At 44.0% G+C, this 22,241-nt stretch overlaps 1 protein-coding gene across 4 annotated transcripts in view; it reads left to right on the top strand.

Moving 5' to 3' along the window:
- Positions 1-1,029: 1,029 nt before the first annotated feature.
- Positions 1,030-22,241, top strand: part of LOC135396570 (aftiphilin-like) — a 72,376-nt gene continuing 51,164 nt past the window's right edge. For 2 of the 4 annotated variants that reach the window (XM_064627609.1, XM_064627606.1), the window contains exons 1-3: positions 1,030-1,110; positions 6,154-6,883; positions 7,627-7,751. In XM_064627609.1, the coding sequence (XP_064483679.1) occupies positions 6,197-6,883; positions 7,627-7,751 (812 nt within the window). In that variant the 5' untranslated portion in view covers positions 1,030-1,110; positions 6,154-6,196. Of the gene's footprint in view, positions 1,111-1,150; positions 1,259-6,153; positions 6,884-7,626; positions 7,752-22,241 lie in introns of those variants that run through there. The other 2 variants (XM_064627607.1, XM_064627608.1) reach the window with 2 other exon arrangements.

Below are 22,241 nucleotides of genomic sequence, written 5' to 3'. Positions count from 1 at the left end.
CGTGAGCGCGCGTCAGCGTTTATTTTTGGCGGTGGCTCCAAAGGAGCGTCGGGGGGAATGTTCATTGTTCGGGTCACCAAATGTAGAGGACGATACTCTTCCTCTACATGAGCCCCGACCGGCGATGATGGTATGCCACGGAGAGGCGATGACGGTGGCCTATCTCCATGGCCGCGCCGGTGGAACTGAGGCAGGTGCTCCAGGCGCGTGGCATTCTTCGTCGTTGTCCACCGGCCGCTACAGTAGAAAGCGCACAAAAACACGGACTAGAAGAAGACGACACAAGACAGCGCTGGTGTTGTCGTCCGTGTTTTTGTGCGCTTTCTACCATGTCGTATGCTTACCAACTAGCCCAACGTTGTTTGTTATTTATGCAAGTCCTTGACCAACCTAAGGCTTGAACAAATTGGCTGTAACGTGCACTGCAATATGAACTCATTAGACGTGTTCTTCATATCTTTTTAGTCACACGACTGCACTCTCTTACAAAGTCTCTTTTTTTCTTTCTCTCTCAAATTTTTTTGAATAAGGAGAATGTGTCAAAAAGAGAGCGACGGAAGCATTTGAAAATACCCTTGAACGGAAATCAACGAGATGTTTCCGTTCAATCGTACATGTATACACCAGCTCGCTTGTCTCCTCACTTATGTTCAACGAAAATACGCTATTTTTGCTTGAAAATATGCCATTTGAAAATATTCCCTATGACGTCTCGGTAAAATATAAATGTGTTCAGTACTGTACGATCGATCATGACTCTATTTCTTTTTTCTTTGTTTAAAACTTGCGCGTGTTCGTGTTCTCGTAGTTATCGCTGCATAATTAAGAGGACATGAATCAAGTACCAACAAGATTCATTTTTAAGCTAACGTGAAATCCTCGGGTTTAGTGGCGAACTCCGCAACTTCCCACGTAGGAGCCCTTCGGGAGGTAACTCGCCTACTGCGACCAGCGCCACCTGGACCTTTCATTGCAGTTTTGTGCGCTTATTTCCCGGCGCCCGGCACACTTCTCCTTCTAGCCACTGTAGCCGAGGCGTACGAACACAACGAATGATACCCCTCAGGATCTAGCGCCTCCCGTGGAACTGGTGGAACGCCTGCCTAATGTGTAAGTATGGGATATGTTTAATCACATTGTTGTGGGAGGATAACGTTTTCCAAACTTGTCTTCGTTCGCTCAGGTTATAATAGTTTGTTACACCACAATGTGTTTCAAGTTAAAGAGCTCAGAAAAACATTTTGCAGAATCCAGACAGGTGAGCAGCAGGCCTGCAGTTCTCCCTGTTTCGGGTTGTTTTTGTATACGCTTGCGTTTTAATCTGAAGAAGCTAAGAGAGAATTGTACGGCGTTACTCTACGGCATGACATAAACATGTGAAGTGCGGTAAAATGTTTGACATGCAACCCGTGGGCTTTGGGAAAATGCAGTTCGTAATTTGGTCGTTGGTCCCAAGACTCTGATGGAGGCTTGGGAGCAGTGATCTTGGATTGGTCCCTATTACCGATAGCATTGACTGCGAACGCACCTATATCTCCACCTGTGTGCGCAGCTGCTAAAGGAACATGCAGCATTCACAACGGCTTCGGCAGCTGTATATTTTGGTGACGTATTTGGGGTTGGTGTACTTGTGCATCGTATACTTTTCACCAACGCCTTCTGTTCCACGTAGAGGAAAACGTTTTGTGAATTCGGGAGTGACAGTGTTAGAACTGACACAAAAACATACGACGACACGAACACCTTGAACCAGAGAGAACTGATGTTCTGAGGCTGGAACAACATAGAAAGGACAAACACATACAAAGCCTCAAATTGCCCAAGAAATGAACTATGAAAGATGAAAGTCACTGAAAAGGCTAGCCAGCTGTAGGACTCGAACCCACATCTTCTGGATTACCGGTCCAGGGCTCTACCAATTGAGCTAAACTAACACGCCTTCTCAGTGACTTCCAAGGGTGCGTCATCTGAAGGGACAAACCAGCCACTCTCTCTCACTCATCCTCCTTTCACTCTTACATTTTTGCTCACTCATACACACATTCCGGTAATCCAGAAGATGTGAGTTCGAGTCCTACAGCTGGCTAACCTTTTCAGTGACTTTCATTGTTCAACCTTGAACCAGTTCTAGCACTCAGAACGCGACGAGGTAAGAGCCAGTTGTTTGTCGCTTTTTGCCTATGAAGGCAAATTGGGTTAAGAGACCCCAGGCTCGGACTTTGCTAAAGAACTCTGGCATTATTCCTACCTATTTTATCACAGATCTGTGTGTATTACATGACACTGTATTGTGCCCAAAATAATAGAGGGTATGAGAGTACCCAACTTCTAAACATTATTTTTTAATTTGATCTGCCATTGTGCTTTAGCTTTTTGGATTCAATCTCAACATCAAGAACATATACAGTTGACCCCTGTTTATCCCGGCTTCACTTATCCGGATCCTGCACTGTCAGGACGAAAATTGTGGGGACAGATTTCAGTCCATGCATTTTAGCTTCATTTATCCGGGCTTCCGGATCCGGAGAAGAATTTCCAGGGACTGCTATAGGAAAGTACGCAACAACCTGCCTCACTTATCCAGTCTTGGGTCGGAGTAAGTGTGCGACATACATTTTTGCCAGCAACGACAACCTTGAGGGCAGAGCGAACTACTTCGTACTATGCTTCAACGATTTCCCTTTGTACCCATGCGGGGTGATGAATAGACCAGTCGTTTGAAGCTGCAGAGGAAAGAAGGACCCGGAGTCCAAAAGTAAGAAGGTCAGTCAAAACGTCCGCCAGCAGATTTCGAGTACCTCGATGTTGGACGGCTGTGATGAAACGTGTGCCATCATTTCTGAAGTTGTTGTATTGGTATTGTCGTGATGAAGTCGTTGATATTGTTACGAAGTGGGAGAGGAGGACGAAACTCACGCTCATTCATTCTCGCTCATTCTATAATTAAACCTCTGCATACCGCTTGCACAGCTGTACGTTTTCTCTTCACAATATTGTCAATTGCAATGACGACAGCCGTGAATTAGGTAACTGAAGAAGCACATGTGGTTACACTCCGAGAGGGGTGGGTACCGAAATAACATGTTCCCCAAATCCTCGTTTTTGAATAACACATCTCAGTTGAACATGAATTAAAAAGATACAGTGCCAAAATAACACAGTATCGAAATAAACTTCAGAAATCCTTGTGGGGAAATAACATTTTTCCAAAATTTCGTGTCATAGTGCACTTTAAGTATCTCGTTCTGTAATTACCTTACATATGGACACGTCACGAGAAGGCGGGCCCGGCAGGACTCATACCCCGGGACCGGAATTTCTCTCTCCAGCCCTGCATATGGCGTTGGCAGTCTCGGGCAGTGTAATGAATTGACTAATGATCCGTAGTGTCGAGAGTAAACGAACTTACAGAAGAAACACAAATGATACTACTGCAAAACTGCATACATTTGCTAGGTACGATTCAAGGGTTAATGTTCCCGACTGTAGCTGATGTACAAGGCATGTTGAAATCTATGAAATGTTGGAATTTTTTTCCTCCCACTTTTTTGTACAATTTTGTTGCTCTGCTCCATTGAGTTTCAGCAGATGATTTGGTCAGAGCAGTCACCTTGCATCTGCCTGTCCAATAATTTTGGCACCACCATGCAGCAGTACCTGACCTGCTATTTCCCAGGCATAAGTATTTGTACCCCTTATAGAACAGGGCCTTTTGCGTCATGATAAGCTCCATTATGGACAGGACGGAGGCTATGGCGGGTATGAATAAAATCGATCCATTATGTAGAGTGACGAAATCTGGGCTTGTTGGTATGAGACCATATTGCTGCTGAGCGCTATAAAGATGAGGACTTAAGAAAGAACACAACACATGCGCTATTATTATGCGCCATTATGTAAGGCTAACCTGGGATAGCCATGTGGTGTATGCATGGAATAGATGGAACCAGTTAACAGCAGCTGTGTGACAGCCATATAGGTCACACGTAGGGCCACAAAGTACAACCAAGGGATCCAACCAAGTTAGGAAGGATACTGTGCAGCTATTGATATCCTTACATTGAACTGTAACGCCCATGAAACCTGCAGAATGTGCTGTCACGGCCATTCCCGTGCAAGCATAATGAGAAAGAAAAAGAAAAACAGTAGATGACTCTTTTGGGAAACAAACCACTTCTTTTCAACCGTAAAAATGGTGCTGTATGTTATTTTGGCACTATCATTCAAGCAAGGATTTTGCCACTTGTTATACCCCTGCATGTCATTTCGGCATGTTTATTTCAGCGGTGGCACTAGGTAATGTTAATACGGTACATGTTATTTCGAACTTGAGTATATCGCAGCTGGGAATTTTGGGAAGTTATTTCGGGACTGTGTTCTTTCGGTCCACAACCTCCGAGAGGCCCGAAATCAGTGACTTATCCAGACCCCCCCCCCCCGCCACACACACACACACACATACACACAAAAGAGTAATATTCCAGAAGTTCTTGCCATAACTAAGGGCTTAGTAGAGCTTGGTGCTTGAGTAGTCTTGCATAAATGAGTATAGGCAGTTTCATGTGCATTACGAATTAAATACGGGTCTCGTGGACAGCTCAAAATACTGTGTTTCACTTATCCTGATGCCCCGCTATCTGTACCTTTTTGCTGGGAACGGTCAAGTCCGGATAAATGGGGGTCGACTGTACCACAACGATAGCCCTGAACAGGCAAACAGTTTATAAGAGTTCGAATGATTCTTAGACTTAGGCACCAGGGACTGCACTTCTCTACTGGAAAATTAATGCCCCTGTCACACGGATAATTTAGTGTCATTTTTGTGAAGTGCACTCCAATCAAGCGAATATCACTTTCACTACATGCTTGCTACACGGATTAGGTAAGTAAGTGTCACTTATATAGTGATGGCAATTACGATAGATAAGAATAAACGTCGGCAAAATTTTTAGGCGTGCACCACTATACCTTCCTCAGAATGTTTTGCTTTGATTTAGAAACACCTCCTGCTAATCTTCTTCGAACATTAAACAAATTGGCCTCAAACATGTGCCACAACAAAAATTGTTGCCGCCGGATCGCCAAGACTGTGAAGTTCTCACAGGCAGTTAACGAGAGTAATGACATGTTTTTTGGCACAATGTCACACTGTACTTAAATAAAATAAACGTGCTGTTACGTAATAAATAAACAATTACATTAAGCTGTTACAAAATAAATAAACACTTTCGAGGCTACACACTCGGTCACCGAAGAGAAGTAAAGTGAATTTGGGGAACTCACTAAATTGTTAGTGCACTTTCTGCTGAGTATCACTAGAAGATGTCGTGTGACAGCACACGAATGACACTAAGTGAAGGTGCCACTCGTTGAAAGTGACACTAAATTAGTTCGTCTGACAAGAGTATAAGACGGGCACAGGGAATTTTGACGTTGCTAAATGTCCCTGAGCTTGGGGGAAGGACAAAAGACGAAACACAAAAACGACAGCTCTGGGACATGTTTCTAACGTCAACTGTATACCAGCTCACTTGCATTTTACTTCTATGTTCAACAGTGAATTTTGCCAGCTTTTGGCACTTTGCTGTGGCCTTGACTACGGCATACCTGACTGTACAAGATTTTCGATTACTTTACTTTAGATTAACGTGCTTTAATGCATTTCTGGAATGGCTACGTGTTACGTTAGCACGGAGCAGGGTGTCATTGAGTTTAAGAATTCATCCTTGTGAACAGAATTTTTGCTTTTCCTTCCTTCCTTTCTCTTCGTTTTGTTGTTTTACAAGAGAAGGGGATGCTGTATTACAGCAAGGAAATAATATTTTCTGATGTTGAACTGGTTTTGTAGAGACATATAATGTACGATACTTCTATGTCACTTACCATTGCATTACTTTTTGAGCACATTTCAAAACAAAATTTTAGACTTTTCAAATGTTTTAAAAATCAAATATATTTCACCCTTCATAAATGTATGCACGTGCATAGAACACACTGCAGGGAATGTGTTTTGGCGTAGGTATATGTTTGTCTTGAATAGCAAATGCTGTTTTTAACTCCTGTTGGGATGCAGCATGTGTGCATTCTTTTTATTTTTTCTACTTGAGTAATATTCCTGTGCTAGCCCTAATGACATGTTCCTCTCTTGTACAGAATAGCAGGTAAAGAGCAAGGAATGCGTGGCTAGACCTGTGGCATGTCTGCCAGGCCTTTGACGCCTGACCCACCGAGCACTCAAGATGACTATGATGATGACTTTGGAGATTTTGAAGCCACACCTCTTCGTGTTTGCCCACCGGACTCTGATGAAAGTGTTGTGACAGAACCTGTTAAATTCTCTAAGACAAATGTGAATAACAGCAGTAGTTCAGATGGTACTGTGCATACGAGCTGTGTGGCTGCGTCCTGTACGACTGGCAGTGATTGTATGCAGAGCATTGACACTATTTGTGCCTGTTCAAAGCCAGCTCAGGGTGACAGCACTAGCCAGGACTCCGGTCTGTGCACATGCAGTCAGTCTTCGTTGTCTTTAGCAAATTCTGTTCCTCCTGTTGGTGGTTCATCACCTAATGAGGCTCCAGACATGGAAGATGAAGAAGGGAAGTTTTCTCCATCAATACCTCAGAGGGAAGATAGTTTTGATGACTTTCAACATGCCGGTGAATGTGGTACAGTCTGCCAGGAAACCTTGCTACCTGTACTGCATGAGGACAGTGATGATGATGGATTTGCCGATTTTGAGTGTGCGGAAGCAGGCAGTGAGTTTGCAGACTTTTCGGCAGCATTTCAAGAGGTTCCTGAGGGTGAAGATAAGGGCGAATGGGCCACATTTGCTGCAAATGAAGAGTCAGTGGAGACATCTCCAGTTGTTGTCGACACTCATGTAAGCAAGTTGCTCAGCTGGGGTAACACTAATGAACATAATGGGAATTGTTGTTCTGAGGCTGGGACACATCCACATGAGCGTATGTGTTTGTCCCTTCAAATGGCACACCCTTCTAGGTCACTGGAGAGGCGTGTTAGCTTAGCTCAATTGGTAAGAGCCCTGGATCAGTAATCCAGAAGATGTAGGTTCGAGTCTTACAGCTGGCTAACCTTTTCAGTGACTTCCTTCTTTTATCGGCAACACTAATGACAGTCTCTGCTTACATGTCAACAATCTCTGTGTCTGTTTCACTAATACGATTTGGTGCTGTGGTGTCACTAAATGCCACGTGGGCAAGAAACGTGCCTCAGCTGTTACACCTGATGTAATGACAGCAAATTTATGATAGGTTGGGACAGGTTGTATAACGAAGCAGACTTGACTCTAGGAGCATCCACTAGCTGCAACACATAGCCTTTAGTGGTTGGAATGCAACATTTGTCAGTGACGAATGTGATACAGAGAAGCATTGTACATGGACGCCTTGTAACTATACTTCGCTTCAGCAGATTTCGGTGTTCTTCAGGACTAAGGTTTAGGAGGCTAAGGAGTTATTTAGTACATTCTTGTTGCTTTTTTATGCATGACTGGTGCATCAAAATGTAAGGTTCTGGTGCTCATATTGTCATGTAGTAAAATGCATAACTGATGACATTTTGTATGCAACTGACCTGCATGTGTGCCATAATTCTCTCCCATAGCTCGAAGACTGCAGCACAGAAACATTGGTGTGTAGAGCATTTCCAGCTTCTGTACCAATCAGAGAGGCCAACCTTTCAACAGATACTGATGTCAAGTCATTGGAAGAGCACGAGGCACACAAAAGGTATGTCCTGCAGTATGGAAGATTAAATTGTTTGAGTTGTGTACTACACAGCACAGACCACCTGCAGTAGCCCTTGTGAAGAGTTTGTTTTAGGTTACTTATATTCTCGGGATATTAACAGGATTCGAACTACAGTGCAGCCCCGTTAATTTGAACTCGAAGGGGACTGAAAATTTGTTCGAATAAACTGGAGTTGGAACTAAAGGGAGCTGGTGCTTGATGTGTTGGCAGCTACATCAGTTAACTGCATCAGAGATGCATCGTGGCTCGCTTGGCCGTGCTGCACGTTTGCGGTCACATGATGGTGGTAATATAAGGCGCTTGTTCATTCCAAAATACTACTGGCAAGCATCAAAACATCTCGGAGGATAATCTGTTATACATGCCACTTGCATCAGTTTCTTCAGCTGCGACTCAATGAGCACAGTTTGTGATGTTGAGCCCAACCCAATCTGGGCACAACCAACCCAAATTTTTGGGTTGCTGTCTCAGTAACCCAAAAAAATATCAGCTGTCATCCATTCCGTTTTGTTGGCTGCATTGTCATCAAGTTGCATTGTCATCAAGCTGCATTGTCTTGATTCCCTTAAAACAATTTGCCAACTGCGAGTAAGCAGCATCGTTTGGCGCACTCGCCATTACAGTGGTTTGTTCGTTGCTCATCTTCTGGCTAGAGGCGAAGCCCTGGAAAAAAACGGAAATTTTTGGGAAAATAGAGTTTTTTCGTTTTTTTTTTCTCGTCTCCGGAAAAATTGCCCAAAATTTCCAGGCGACAAAATTTAGAAATGTAAATTTTCGTGCCTTCGATGCGTTACAACCCGCCAACAGTGCCTTGGTCCGCCAACAACCACCAACTTAGAGCTCCGTCTGGCTGCTCCAAGTGATCGCCATCGCTTTCACATAATGTCTGAGTTCTGGTCGGAGTCGACGGGTTGTTTGAATTACCTATCGCTGAGTAGACAGCAGTCTCATGGGATGGTCTGCTCTGCATTTATGCGTAGAGGGTGAACACTACTAAAGTTTCTAACTCATTGTATGCTGTGGCTTGGCCGGCAATGCTTCGACTCAGCAGTAACCGCGTTTGTTTCCATTTTTTCCAATTTTTTGGAAAACCCCTGAAAGAAAACGTTTTTTTTTTTTTTCGAGCGATTCAAAATTTCCAGAAATTTTGCATCTCTACATCTGGCACAAGTATCGCTTTCATAAGTACCAATAGGACGCGTTAAGTAAAGGCTCTACACAACACACTGTGTGTACTCTGACCCTCGTACTCCTGTGCTGCTAGTAAACGGTCTTTCAGAGCCATGAATGCAATACGCGCCCCGGCGAAGTTTCCAAGGTGGCACATTGGTTTTCCGGGCTCTCCTTCCTCCGTACGTCATGGAGCAGGAACAGCACTTACGTGCTCTGACCTGCAAGCTGGAGCGTGAGAGTGCATCAAGAGTGCCAAAAAGGAGGAACGCCAAAAGTGTCAGAGGAGTTGCTCCGGAAAAGGAGTGTAGAAAAAACCGTTCAGAGCGCGCTTCCTGCGCGCTCTGACAGCGCGCAGTGACCATTACTTAACATGCCTATAGTCTTACAAGTATTAAGTACCAGCTAGACGCTTCAAAAGGGATGCGAATTGAATAACTGGGCGTTAAAAACCCACAGACTAGGGAAGCATGAAACACACACACACATTCGAAGTCTCAAAGTCTCTGAGGCTTTGTCTGTGTGTGTCTGTTTCATGCTTCCCTAGTCTCAGAGTTTTTAGTATTTTGAGTTCTAGTCACCAGTTCGCTTGCTTTTTAGCCATACTATCCTTGAGGATGTAGTTCCTAGATATCTCGGAACAAAATACTGTTGCTGCAGAACAACAGTTTTGTGTTTGAAACATTTTTCCAGAAAAATTATTACAGTAAACTTTCATTAATTCGGCCCTGACAGGAACGCGAAATTTGATGGAACTGTCCATAGGTCCAATTAAAGAGTAGGCAGAAAAACTAACGAGGTCAATGTAATTTTTGTGCGTTTGTCTGCTGTCGCTCGTGCTTGAAACGCGTATATGAAAACATGCCACATAGAGCGTGTATGCATGCACGTACACACACACACTGCACGCTCTCTGCAAAATCGCATTCATTTCTGCTTCCACCATCTTCCGTGGGAAGGACACATCCGACAGCGATGTTGTCCACTTCCACAAAGTAGTCGAGCCTCACCAAGCGCACGTTGTATATCAAACCCTTGTTGGACAGATTCCAAACGAAATGTGAAATGAAAACCAGAGAGAAAAAATGTTAAAGCAGACGTTTCCTCCTCACCTGGGACTTGCCAGAATCGTGAACCGCCACCAAATCGATTCAGGTTTAGGGGTTTTTAGGGCATTGTACACTATCGCCTTTGCGTACGTAAGCGATAACGTGATGGTTCTGCACAATGCCCGAAGCTCTATGTTTTGCACGTGCACAGAACCACCAGCGCTATCGCTTGTCTGCACAAATACGATAGCACACGATGCACTAAAACTCGCGGTTATTGGTACAGATTGGTACTGTTCAGTCTTCATCTGACAATCTGCCACCTGAGCTTTCGGGCTAACTTTTCTGTTGCCATGTGCGGTGCAACACGGCCAATGCAGGTGCCTGGTTCGCGGACACATCGGTTGAATTATACGGTGTGGACTGCTTTACGTTCGGAATAACAAACTTTTTATCAATAGGAATATTGGGCATACAACGGGTCCTTCAAATTTGATCGAATTGAGCGAAAAAACGAATTATCGAAAGTCTTATTAACGGAAGTCTACTGTAAATGTGCTATGTGTATGTATTAGATTGACTTAAATGTACATCATCTCAAGGTCACGATCAATGTGAAATACTATATGTTGGCTGTAAGTGGTGACATACGTTATGCTGGCCATGTGAGGGAACATGAATATTGCACTGTCTTCAGGCACATTCGGCAACGAGATGCCTACGGGAAGGAGATGCCTAGGTAAGGGTACAGCAACGAAAGTAGCAGCATAATATTTATATTACTTTTGTTTGGCAGTGGTAGCGCGTTCCTGTTTCAAATTTGTAGCGACGCTAGTATTGCACTACTCTTATGGAGTAGCGGGTAGCAGTATTCGCAGCACTTCGTTTTGTAGCGGGTATGGCACTACTCACTTGCGGCGGTGCGTCCTGTGATGTCAGAACCGGGTTTCGATCTTGGCAGTGCCAATTTTCTACGCTTCTTTTACTGTCTTCACTGTAAAACTTGGAATGTAGGTTCACATCACTGCAAAGGACCGTCTTTTACGTTTATCTGGGATAACCTGGGATGTCGTGTGGCAACCCCTTTAATGATCAGTTGCACCTATAAGGGCCTACTAGCATAATTGAACACACCCATATAAGTGCACCACTTAAGCAAGGCAAAATACGTCCTGTAGTAATTAAGGTGAATTCCTTCTGAACACTAGATCTTGTATTTATGTGTAAAGTCAAAGTGATTGATAAGAGATGCCTCTGTATCTCAAAACTTCTCTGTAAGAACCAGGCATACATATAAGAAATGAGTACATTATGTCAAAGTGTTAAATGTTTCCATTCAGTACAATAAACTGTGCATAGGGCCTTGTGTCTTGGGGTTTTATTTTTTTGAAAATCGGGGGTAAAAATTTGATTTCATTTCAAGTGCTGTAAATCAGGATGAAGTCAGGCGGAATTGGATTAAAAAAAAAGAGCACTTCCCCGCATTTTAAATGAACACAAGGTGCAAAACAACCATGTTGAATGTGCAGTGCCTAGCGCTCTTTGGGTCCTATGGGTGGCTGAATTGCCACGTTTTGACTATTACCCTAAGTGAGAATGATACAAACCTCACAAAGCTCTAACTATACATCAATGACAAGATATTTTCCCATTGTCTTTCAGGTTATTCTCACTACCACTACAACCAGTGTCAACTGGACACTAGTAACCCAGCACATTATACTACAGGGTGTCCAGTGAGAAAGTGTCATTAAATTTATATACAGTCGAACCTCGTTACAACGAAGTCACACGGGAATCACAAATTAGTTCGTTATATGCGATATTCTCTGTAAAAGTACAGCATTTAAATGCGACTAATGATTCTGACAAATTCCCGCCAGAACACGCGTAGCTTGCGCAATATTTCACAATCAATTCAAAACACCATAAGACAAACACAACCATTTTATTTGAAGAAATCTGTAATCTTCTGTTGCTTCGTGGCAACAGCGCTGTTCACGACAATCACTTCAACCTTGTCAAGCGAATGAAACGCATCACGAACAATTTCATCGGACATGTTCCAGAAATAAGTCCTTCAGTGCACGTACCATGGAGAGAGCCTCACAGTGCATTAGACAGCGGTCCGTGTCTTCCGGATCTTCGCACTCATCGTCACTCACCGCTTCTGTACATTCGCGCTGCCTTCCTGGCTGACCCCAGCAATGATGTCGGCGTCCGTCAGCTCACTTGCCACAGCGGAGCCGGGGAGTGGAGCCAGCGCGGTGGAGAGGAGGAACGCGTGTGGAAGCACTAGAAGCACGCAACCAATGAACGCGTTGCTCACTTATCGGGGTCATTCGCCTCCACATACAGGTCACCTTTCCAAAACGGGAGCTAATCTCCTGAATGTGCCGGAAAAAATGCGCTCGTGTGTTGGAAAGTCACGATGAATCACTTCGTGGTAACCGATAATAGGCTAGGAAATGGGGAAGCCTACTTCGTTGTAAACGCAGGATCTCCATAGAAATAAAGCGTGACCAACCAAATCAGACAGAAAACTCGCAATAACCAATAATTCGCACTAACGATGTTCACTGTAGCGAGGTTCGACTGTATATATATAAAAAAAAACTGTGTGGTAAAAATTTGAGACTTGTTGTATGACACTCCTGAAGGTTTTCGCCACCCAAACAAGCGGTCATTAATTTGGCTAATTATCTTAATTGAACTTAAAATTTTGCCAAGGAAAGGTAGCATTTTTTAGCGTTAATTAGAAAGTCTGTGGTCACAACATGCTATCCCAATCGTAATTTAAACTTTCTTCGACTACTCCCTAATTATTTGACACCCGAAAACTTGCCATCTCTGCAAGCCTGTTTTCGTATTTCATCAGTGCCAGCATATTGGCAAGGCCCGAAGACACACCCACTGCGAATGGAAACAGAATGAAAAAAAAAGCAGCTTGCGAAAAAAAGCAGAAGGCAGCTCGTTCAAGCAGCCCAGGGCAGCTTGAACGAACGCACTTTGATGAGCGATGTTTTTTTTTGTGTGTGGTGGTTATGTGTTTTCGGGTGTCAACATTGGAAACATTGTGCATTGTCCTGTATTTGTGAGTGAAATGGTGTGTTCTGGCCATGGGTTTCTAATTAACGCAAAAAAAGTTACCTTTCCTTGACAAATTCTTGAGTTCAATTAAGCTAATTAGACTAATTAATGAGATTCGCTCACAGAAAACACCTGTATGGATGGCAAAAAGCTTCACAAGTGTTGTGCACAAGGTTTCCCATTTTTATCTCACGTAGATTTTTTTAGAAATTAATGACATTTCTAGAATGGCGCAAAATGAAACGTAACAATGCAAAGTTATTATGTGCATTATATTTATTAGACGCCGTTTTTACATTGCCAGAATACATGATGCGTCAACGAAGTTATTAGGCTGCTTAACGGTTCCATGAACAGTGGAACGAAGTTACATGGGTCATTTCGCACATCTGGAGCTACAGGCACTAACCATTTCGGATGCTAAAGGGCACCAATAAACACACGATGAAATAATCACCCCAAGGCAAGATAATTGTACCTGTAGTCACTTCAATACTGATGTCAGCTGTAAGTACTTCAGTAAAAGACGGCATACCCTACAAATGCAACATGTCGCACTTAGAATGTTTTTAGAAGTCGAAATACATAGCAGAAGGTCTAGCACATGCTGTTACAGCTGCAGTGCTCGAGACAATTTTCTCGAGATGTGCTCTTCGTGAACCGAACCGCTTACCCAAGAGCATGTGAGGGGGATGGCTTTTGTAAATACACCAGCCAGGGCTGGGTGGTGCCTGCAAGACTGCACTATTCAGAATTCACCCAGAGGGAACACTGGATGAGAGGCGAATAGTCGTAGTTCCCTTCCCTGCACTCTCCTCGACCGAAACCCTTAAGGTCTTTGTTGGTGTACTCCATATCTTTCGGTGGTAGCCCGTCACCGCATTGAAGTAGATTATGTACCTAGGACACGCAGAAACCCATTTCATTGACGAGCTTCTCCTCTTCTTCACAATATTCACCAACCTACAGAAACTGAAATTGCACTCACCTTCCAGACCCGTCGAGACTGCGAGCGTTTTGAACTGCCAAAAGTTACGCTTCAGAACAAACGCTGAGCACGCGCTGGGCGCATGCCAACAAGCCAGAGCACGCCCTCTCCCTCTTTCCACCAAGCTTCAGCGTTAGTTGCAAAGGCGTCACACGTCACACGCCGATGTCGCTTAGCGTCTCATTGCCTTTGGTGATGTGACGCTGAACCTCTGCTCGGCGATGCAGATTTCGACGCTGATATTAAAAATGCGGGTGAAAAATAGCGTCATGCGGCTTCTATGCGTCTCCAGATTAAGAGTGTAGCAACATCTTAGCATTGAAGTGTCTGAATTAGGGTACCCTAGTTAGTAACCCTACTCGACATGAGGGAATTTTATGGTCACTTGAGCTATTTCTCAGGTGTACTTCAGAAAATGTCCAAGGCTAAGGGTTTTCCTTTCCCCTTTCCTGTGAATCACCTCTTCAAAGTGGGCAAGGGAGCTCAGATGACAAGGCAGCTAGTTATTGGAATGCAGACAGTAGCATGACACATGCATGAAAGCTGCCTGGCAACGGTGTTAAGGAATTCTGTTGCCAGGTGGCTCCTACTATCATCCCCCTTCCATGCATGCTCATATTCACACACAGACGAACAAACCGAAGGAGACAACATTTCTGATTGTAACGTAAATTACAGTGGCTGAATGAACAATTAAGACTGACACAACATTTAGTATTTTCTTGCATATAACACGAGCGCGTGTATAATACGAGGTGCAATTATTGGACCCCTATAAAAAAAATCAATTTTGACCTGCTACCATCAATTGCATTTGTTATGCAGCACTTCTTGAAGTCAGTCACGATGATCGCAGTTGGCAGACTGTACCGGGCGTCCGAAACCTACCCGCTACTCGCCTTGAAAGATGCTCCGCTGCCGTTTGTTGTGATGCCTTCATTTCTAGCAAGCTATATTGCTTTTACCCAGACTGTTTGCGCAGTTACCGCGATGTGCCGTGCTCGAAGGCCTTTGATGTACTCGATAAGCTGCTCCTCAATGTTTGGGTAACATCAACTCTTTGGCCCATGAAAAGCTTTCCGGTTTGTTGAGCACTGGAAGAGTGACGCACGTTGACGATGCCAAACACGAATGTTGGCCTCGTTCACCCCAAACTTTCGTGCAGCAGCCACGTTACTGGAAACCTCCGCTACCTGTGTAACTTGCCATTTAAAGTTAGAAGTGTACGAGGCACGCTATGAAGACGTGCTTGCGTGAACGCGATCACTTTCAGTTAGCTTCGTGGGAGAGACAGATCACATGGGTGCATGTGCACGGCCAGGAGAGCCAAGGGTAGTGGGGAACTTTTCACTCCCTCAGACGTGGAGAGGGCGCCTGCAGAAGCATCGTGGTGGAGGCGGCACCAGCATCGCGTTGAGGCTCTTACACCTCGCAAATGGTACGCCTCTGCATTTTAGGGGTCCATCTTTCGGGGGGGGAAAAACTCGTATTATGTGCGTATATATATGCGGTAAGCCTCACCAGCACTTATCTGTCTTACCAACTTGTCTGTCTTGAGTGTTTGTTGAGCTCTTGCAGTTTCTGTTACTATCAAAAATGCCGCCTGCAAAAAAAGAGAGAATAGGTCAGGGTCCGCGTCTTTGACCATCTTCCAGATTGTTGCTTGAGCCTTGGTGTCTGTCTTAATTGCTCATTCAGTCTCTGCAACTTATGTTACTCTTGTGGCGGCCCGCGGACGACGATGACAACGACGTGCCTCTGCTGGCGCGCGCCACTGCGCCTGGCAGCCAGTTCTACCGGCACCGTCCTAGCGTGAGGCCACGACCATCTGCCCGCTAAAACATTCCATCATCGCCGGTCAGGACTCATGTAGAGGAACACCACCTCCTCTACACTCTAAAAAATTCGTTGCCTTGACTGCTCGTGTGTCATTGCTCCACATTCGAATAACTACTCCATCTAGATGGACAGGACAACATTCTGTACACATTCATTATGATGCTGTACTTGTAACATACAGAAATGCGAAAAGTACAGTAGTATTGCCCGACTGAAGGACTGTCCAACTAAAGTCCCAAAAAAGTCTAGAGGTGACGTTTAGAACTGATGATACCTTCATCCTAGATCAGGGGTGCCAAGGTGGTGGGCCGCATGTGGCCCGCCCGGGGTTGGCATGCGGCCCACGTGGCCACCCAGCAAAAAATTCCAAAATATTCAGCCCAAACTTCATGAACGGTTGTGGCGTTATCATTGGGCTCTGTACTCGTGCAGTTTATCTTGCATTAATTGCACTGATAAAAAAACTAAACTGAATAAAAATTTACTCAATTGGTAGTACTAGAACATTCCTATCAAAATTTCTGAGCCAACCCTACATGCCCGATTTGTAATCTATGTGCCTTCAATGACATCGGAAACGCACCGGTTCAATAGCAGCAAGTGGCAAAAAACGCTGCAAAGTATTACAAACCGTACGGAGGTAGACAAAACAGTAACATGCGCCATTTGCATTATTTGACTTCAATAGCAGGCTTGGGGATCTCTCGAGTGAATTCGGGCAAAGATTCTTCGAGTGCAGGAGACCTCAGACGGAGCTTTTTGGCTTGCTGCTTTCCACAGTTGTTGACAATGTTCCTGATCGGCTAACAAATGGAACTGATTGATTGCACCGATAAGAACAAGTTCGACGAAGTTGGTGCGACTTCGTTTTATTCCTACACTCTAAAAACAGAACTTCACCGCATAGCACGCTGAAGGCCAACCATTACACAGAATGATACCTTTATCACTTTCGATTTGTAGAAAGCACTGGGCGTACGCCTTTCCGGACACTTAACGTATCTGAATAAGTGTCACGAAAAGGCGTATGCCTCCCATTTTCACCAACTCAACAGTGATAAGGTCCCATTTTACACAATGGCTGGGCGTCAGCGTGCTATGCGGTGAAGTTTTGTTTTTAGAGTGATAGGTTGAATGAAAGTATCTCAAGATACATATGTTGTCATGGACAAACCTGTCCATGTTCGGTACAACATAACCTAATAATAATACTTGGTGGCTTTACGTCACGAGACAACTTTGTCAACACACGTCTGCGAGCAGACGTTTCTTGTGATGAATCTCAGTAAGTCAAAGTTACGCTCACAATTATAACAAACCAGCACCACGATGTTGCAATTCCGCAATCACATTCACACGATGTTGACTTAATAGTTAGAAACAAGAAGTGCCAAGTTTTATCATGAGTCATGACACAGCAAATATAAATGATTGCTGACTATGTGACTGAGCAACACTCAGTAACCCAAATATATATGTTTGCTCCGATTTGGATTGTGTCTTGTGTCATCTCCGTATATCAGAAACAGGCTAACCCATAGCCGTGTTGTGCGGCCCTCGTAGTTCCTCCATGGCTCAATGCGGCCCGCGGACACGAATGAGCACCCCTGTCCTAGATCGTTTGGAATTGTTGCGTAATTAACTCACTGTACCTCTGTAAGATTTATGGAAGCAGTTTAATCCAAGGTGTCGAACCGCAAAAAAAAATACAGGTTCGGCTCGGGTTCACGTTGCTTTGATTTCGTTCCGGTTCAGTACCGGTTCGGCCATGTCAGAAAACGAACCGGTTTGCGAACCGGTTCAACGCTTCCATTTTATATGTTACATAAAACTGCTTTTATCCGGAAATGCGTAGCTAATAGCTTACGGCTGTTGTCTGCATTGACGTTTTTAGCAGTCAGGTGCTCCCTTTAGTGAGAGAAAGGTGAAATGGATGAACACTTATTGAAAATAGAGTTCACGCTGATGAGGCTGTGTAGTCCTACTACTTTGTTCCCAAAATCTCTTTTTTCACACACACAGTGCCAGCAAGATACACTTAAATGACAGTCTGGACGCCAGGTATGAAGTAAATAGGCCTCATCAGATGATTTCATATATCTTTCCGAGCCACCATGCAAAATATTTCCTTTATATTGAGCTCTGAGAATTTGTAATGCAATTTTCAACTTACATCTTTTGCCCCTGACTGAAAGCCGCACTTGGACTGTCGTGGCGCCAGGAGCGTTCTCTTCCGGCCTTTGCGGCATCTGCTCGGCTCCTCTTGGCTCCTCTTGGCGGGCTGTGTGTTCTTTGTGCGTCGCCGTTCTTGGTTTCCATACTTTCAATATGCATGGCATTCCTGCTTTTTATGACAGTGATTGGTTACTGCATATGTGACTGTGTTGTTGAGCAATGAAGCATAGGTGTTCCTTAGTGCATCGTGAGAACAATAATGAAAACACAACGTGCGTATCATTTTTCGGGTTTGCGGAGACCGAACCCCTAAAATAGTTGGGGGTAGCGAGTATTCACCGTCCTGGATAAAAGCTCTGTGCAGTACCAATGCCTTTTGAAGAGACAAGTAAGTGTTGTTAAGTTTCAACCTCGTTCTCGTCACAGATTTGGCCTAGACAGCATAAACATTTGTCAGGCGCGTCTCTCTGAGTTACAGCACGAACACCTCCATAGAAAATGTTACTAGCTACATAGTTATGAATAATATAAGTCAATCCCAACTGGGTCAAGTCTCACCTGAAAACCTCTTTGCTCCTCAAACAAGTGCTGAGTGTTGTTGTGTCGTCTTGCACAATTGTGACGTCGGGAACAACAGTGACGTCACAGAGAAAGCGAAACCGGTAATGGGTTAACCGTAGGATTTAATTCGTTTTCTCTAAAACTTGGAAGCTTTCACCCTGTCTATTTTACGTGGATGATATGCATGTGGAGCACAATCGAATGGAGTCGCAATCAAAATACCCTCCGGAGGTCCGCACTGTCGCTTTAAAGGAGCAGTCTAGAGGCCCACAGCTTTGTTTCTGTTTTTGGTCAGTCTGAAATGTTAGGTGGCCGAAAATAGTTTTCCCACAATTAGTGCAACCGTAGCCAAATTGGGACGCCTGCAATAGCTCCCCGAACCTCCCGTGTGCGACACCCTCCTTCGCCTTCACGATAGGCACGTGATGAGCACCACCACGCGCGTCACTATATGACGCAGGTGGTGAGGACGCTCCTCATTGGACCTGGGATCACATGATCAAGGTGAGCAACGTTGCGCAGGCCGGAGCGTCTGCTACCGCTTCGGAGATGCCATGCGTTCTCTGGCTGCATGATGTTCGAAACGGAGGGTTTGAAGGCTGTCCGCGACACAACCACGATTTTTTGGGACCGCAGGCACCACGGGAAGAACGAGTGGTGCAGCCCGAAATTAACTGCGCTTGTACAGCGAAAACCCCGTGCTTCTTGACAGTGGGCAGCCTGTCCGACCGTTTTCACTGCGCAGTTGGTTCAGTGGCTAACAGGTGGCGCCACAATACTACCGCCATCGCGTGCTTTCTGCTACTGTGAATTCTGAGATTGCACAGAAGCCACAGATATATTACTCTTGTGATCGTAATCTTATTTTCTCAGGGTGCATATATGCTTTGTTTTTTTTAGAAAACGTGATATAAATCATATAAAGAATAGAAGTCAACAAGAAACAGCTCGCAATGTTCGTAGCAGACGGTTTCTCCTACGAACGAATGAGGGGCTCTCAACCACCAACGTCACAGTAGAGTGGGTGTGGTCTGCAGTTGGAGCGCTCCAGCCTGTCACCGCGGCAGCGATTTTCGAAATTAATTGCAACCTAGTGAAACAACTTTGGACAGAAATATTTTTTCATATATTTTTTCAATTCAAGTATATTTTTTGTGGGAATGCTTTTCACATACTGCTTTACAAGATGACAGCAGTTTTTGGCCATGTTAGATACCACTTTAATGCTCCTTCAAAGGAAGCCTAATAAGATTGACAGCGTTACATACACGACAGTACCTGCCAGCACACTGCATTCGCAGCGTGCATTGATCTGAAACCTTACTGAAGCATGTCGAAAATAAGCCTGCCAGCGTTATTCTGTCCGAGCTCACAGCAGTGTACTAGTTAATCCACAACACAAACGCAACGTGTCACGACACAATTGCACTACCAATAAGCAGAACTGCATTTACTTTTCAAACCACGACCAATCAAACAGGCACCGTTCTACGCACGATTCTTCTCCTCATCTCATATGTTTCTGACTTGTTTAATTTTTACTGCTCACGTGTAAAGGGAAATGTTGGGCGCTTACTTAATCACATATTCGTCCTATAGAGCTACTGGCCTACTCCATTCCTGTTTCATTCGTCCGCGTGGCGCCTCGTCTCTGAAGAGTAGACGCCGCAGCGTGCGTGGGGCGCTAGCCGCGGCGCTCACAAGGGCAACTGCGCTTCAACGTGTTCAAAAGATGCTGAAAATATAGTTACCATACGTCTTTGTTTGACTGGTGAAAATTTCAGAAATCCATGATATGGACGCGTGATGATGATACCAGTGTGTCTTCATTCGGGGATTGAGAGGAACTCTTATGCTGACTTCTTTTATGTCCGAACTGTTTTGTTGTGAACCGGTTACCGCTATTATTTTTTACGGTTCTGCTCCGTTTCGGGTTCAACAGTGGCATGAAAATTCCGGTTCAGGTTCGGTTCAACACCCTGGTTTGATCGTTGTGATTGATTGACTGATTTGTAAAAGAAAAAAATGGAGATGTTAGTTAATCGTTGTGTTGTTGATCGTTTGCATTGTTTTATACCTGAAAGGAAACTGAAAATGTGAAAGCAGAATCCCTGGGTCACAATGGAAAATTGTTCATCTAGAGAAGGATCAAAAGGAAGCACGTGTCTAAACCAACAGGCTCCTCTGACTTCACTAAGCTTAAGTTTGCATTAAAGAGGGAGCTTCAAGAAACCAAAGTTTGCTATGTGAATTTGCTATGTCATTTGCCTTGACATGACGAACAACCTATACAAGTGTTGGCGACATCTTAAAGAACAAACTGCTAAACTAACTTGCACTGAGTATGAAGGTCTCCTTATAATGGATAATAGAGACATTGCTAATGTGCTTAATTGGGTAAATTTTTAATATCTGTATTTAACACGGATAACACCACTTGCAAGTAGTCAACCTGGAGGATGGGCCAGACAGTCGTAGATTGGTGTAATTCAATGATAAGGAATACTTTCTCAACTGTCAGCTTTGCACGAGAAAAGAGCAACAGCGCCTGATGAAATTCTAAATGGATTTGTGAAAAGATATGCAGAATGGGTTTCTCATATTATGGTTACAGTTTTCAATAAATCCTTAGGTTCTGGACAAGTACCAGATGATTGGAGAACAGCAAAAATTATTTCAATATTTAAGTCTAGAAATAAGCTAAGTGTGTCTATTTATTGCCCAATTTCTTTGGCAATTCAGGTGTACAAGCTAGTGGAGCACATAATATGCAGTTATGTTAGTTGGTATCTTGAAAGCATTAATTTTGTTTCATTCTAAACAGCATGGATTCCAGAAAGGGGTATTAGCAACAACAAAGCTTGTAGGAACTGTTTGTGATGTGTCGCACATACTTAATCACCACAGCCAGGTAGATGCCTATATCCACATGTGTAAAGCATTCAATGAGCTTCCCCACTCTAAACTAATTCACAAACACTAACAATGCAGCATTGATTCAGTGTTTATTGCTTGTATTTTAGCCTATTCATGCTTGCGAACACAGTTTCTTAGTATTAATGGTGAAGTCTCAAGACTTGGTCTCAGGAACTAACATTTGGTGTGCCCCAAAGGGTTGTCCTGCGGCCCTCGTTATTTCTTGTGTACATTGATTTGCCATCTATTGTTGATCTGTGAGAGTGCATGCAATTGTAAGCTGATGATTGTCTAATATGCATGTGTGTCAAGAATAGTAATAACCAAGATCCTTTATGTAGGTAAGTCTTGCTACAAGTTATGGAGATGAACCACAATAAAACAGTACATACGCGTGTCACAAATAAGCGATTACCCTTAAAATACCGTTACGTGGTTCAGGACTATGCCCTAAAGGAAGTATGCTGTTTTAAATATTTAGGAGTTACCCTAACTAGAACTTGATTTAGGTGTAACTTCAAATCGACGTGCACTTCATATGCAAGAAAGCTTGCGCACGCTTGTGGTTGCTGCACTGCAAGTTAAAATTAGCAGGAAGAGATGTGAAATTAGTTGTTCTCTCGTTAGACCATGTTTAGAACGTGCTGTGGAGGTTTGGGACTCGCATACAATCACTTTGAT

Source organism: Ornithodoros turicata, chromosome 6 (genome assembly GCF_037126465.1).
Source record: "Ornithodoros turicata isolate Travis chromosome 6, ASM3712646v1, whole genome shotgun sequence".
Classification (NCBI taxonomy): domain Eukaryota; kingdom Metazoa; phylum Arthropoda; class Arachnida; order Ixodida; family Argasidae; genus Ornithodoros; species Ornithodoros turicata.
This window is presented reverse-complemented; position numbering and strand designations above follow the sequence as displayed.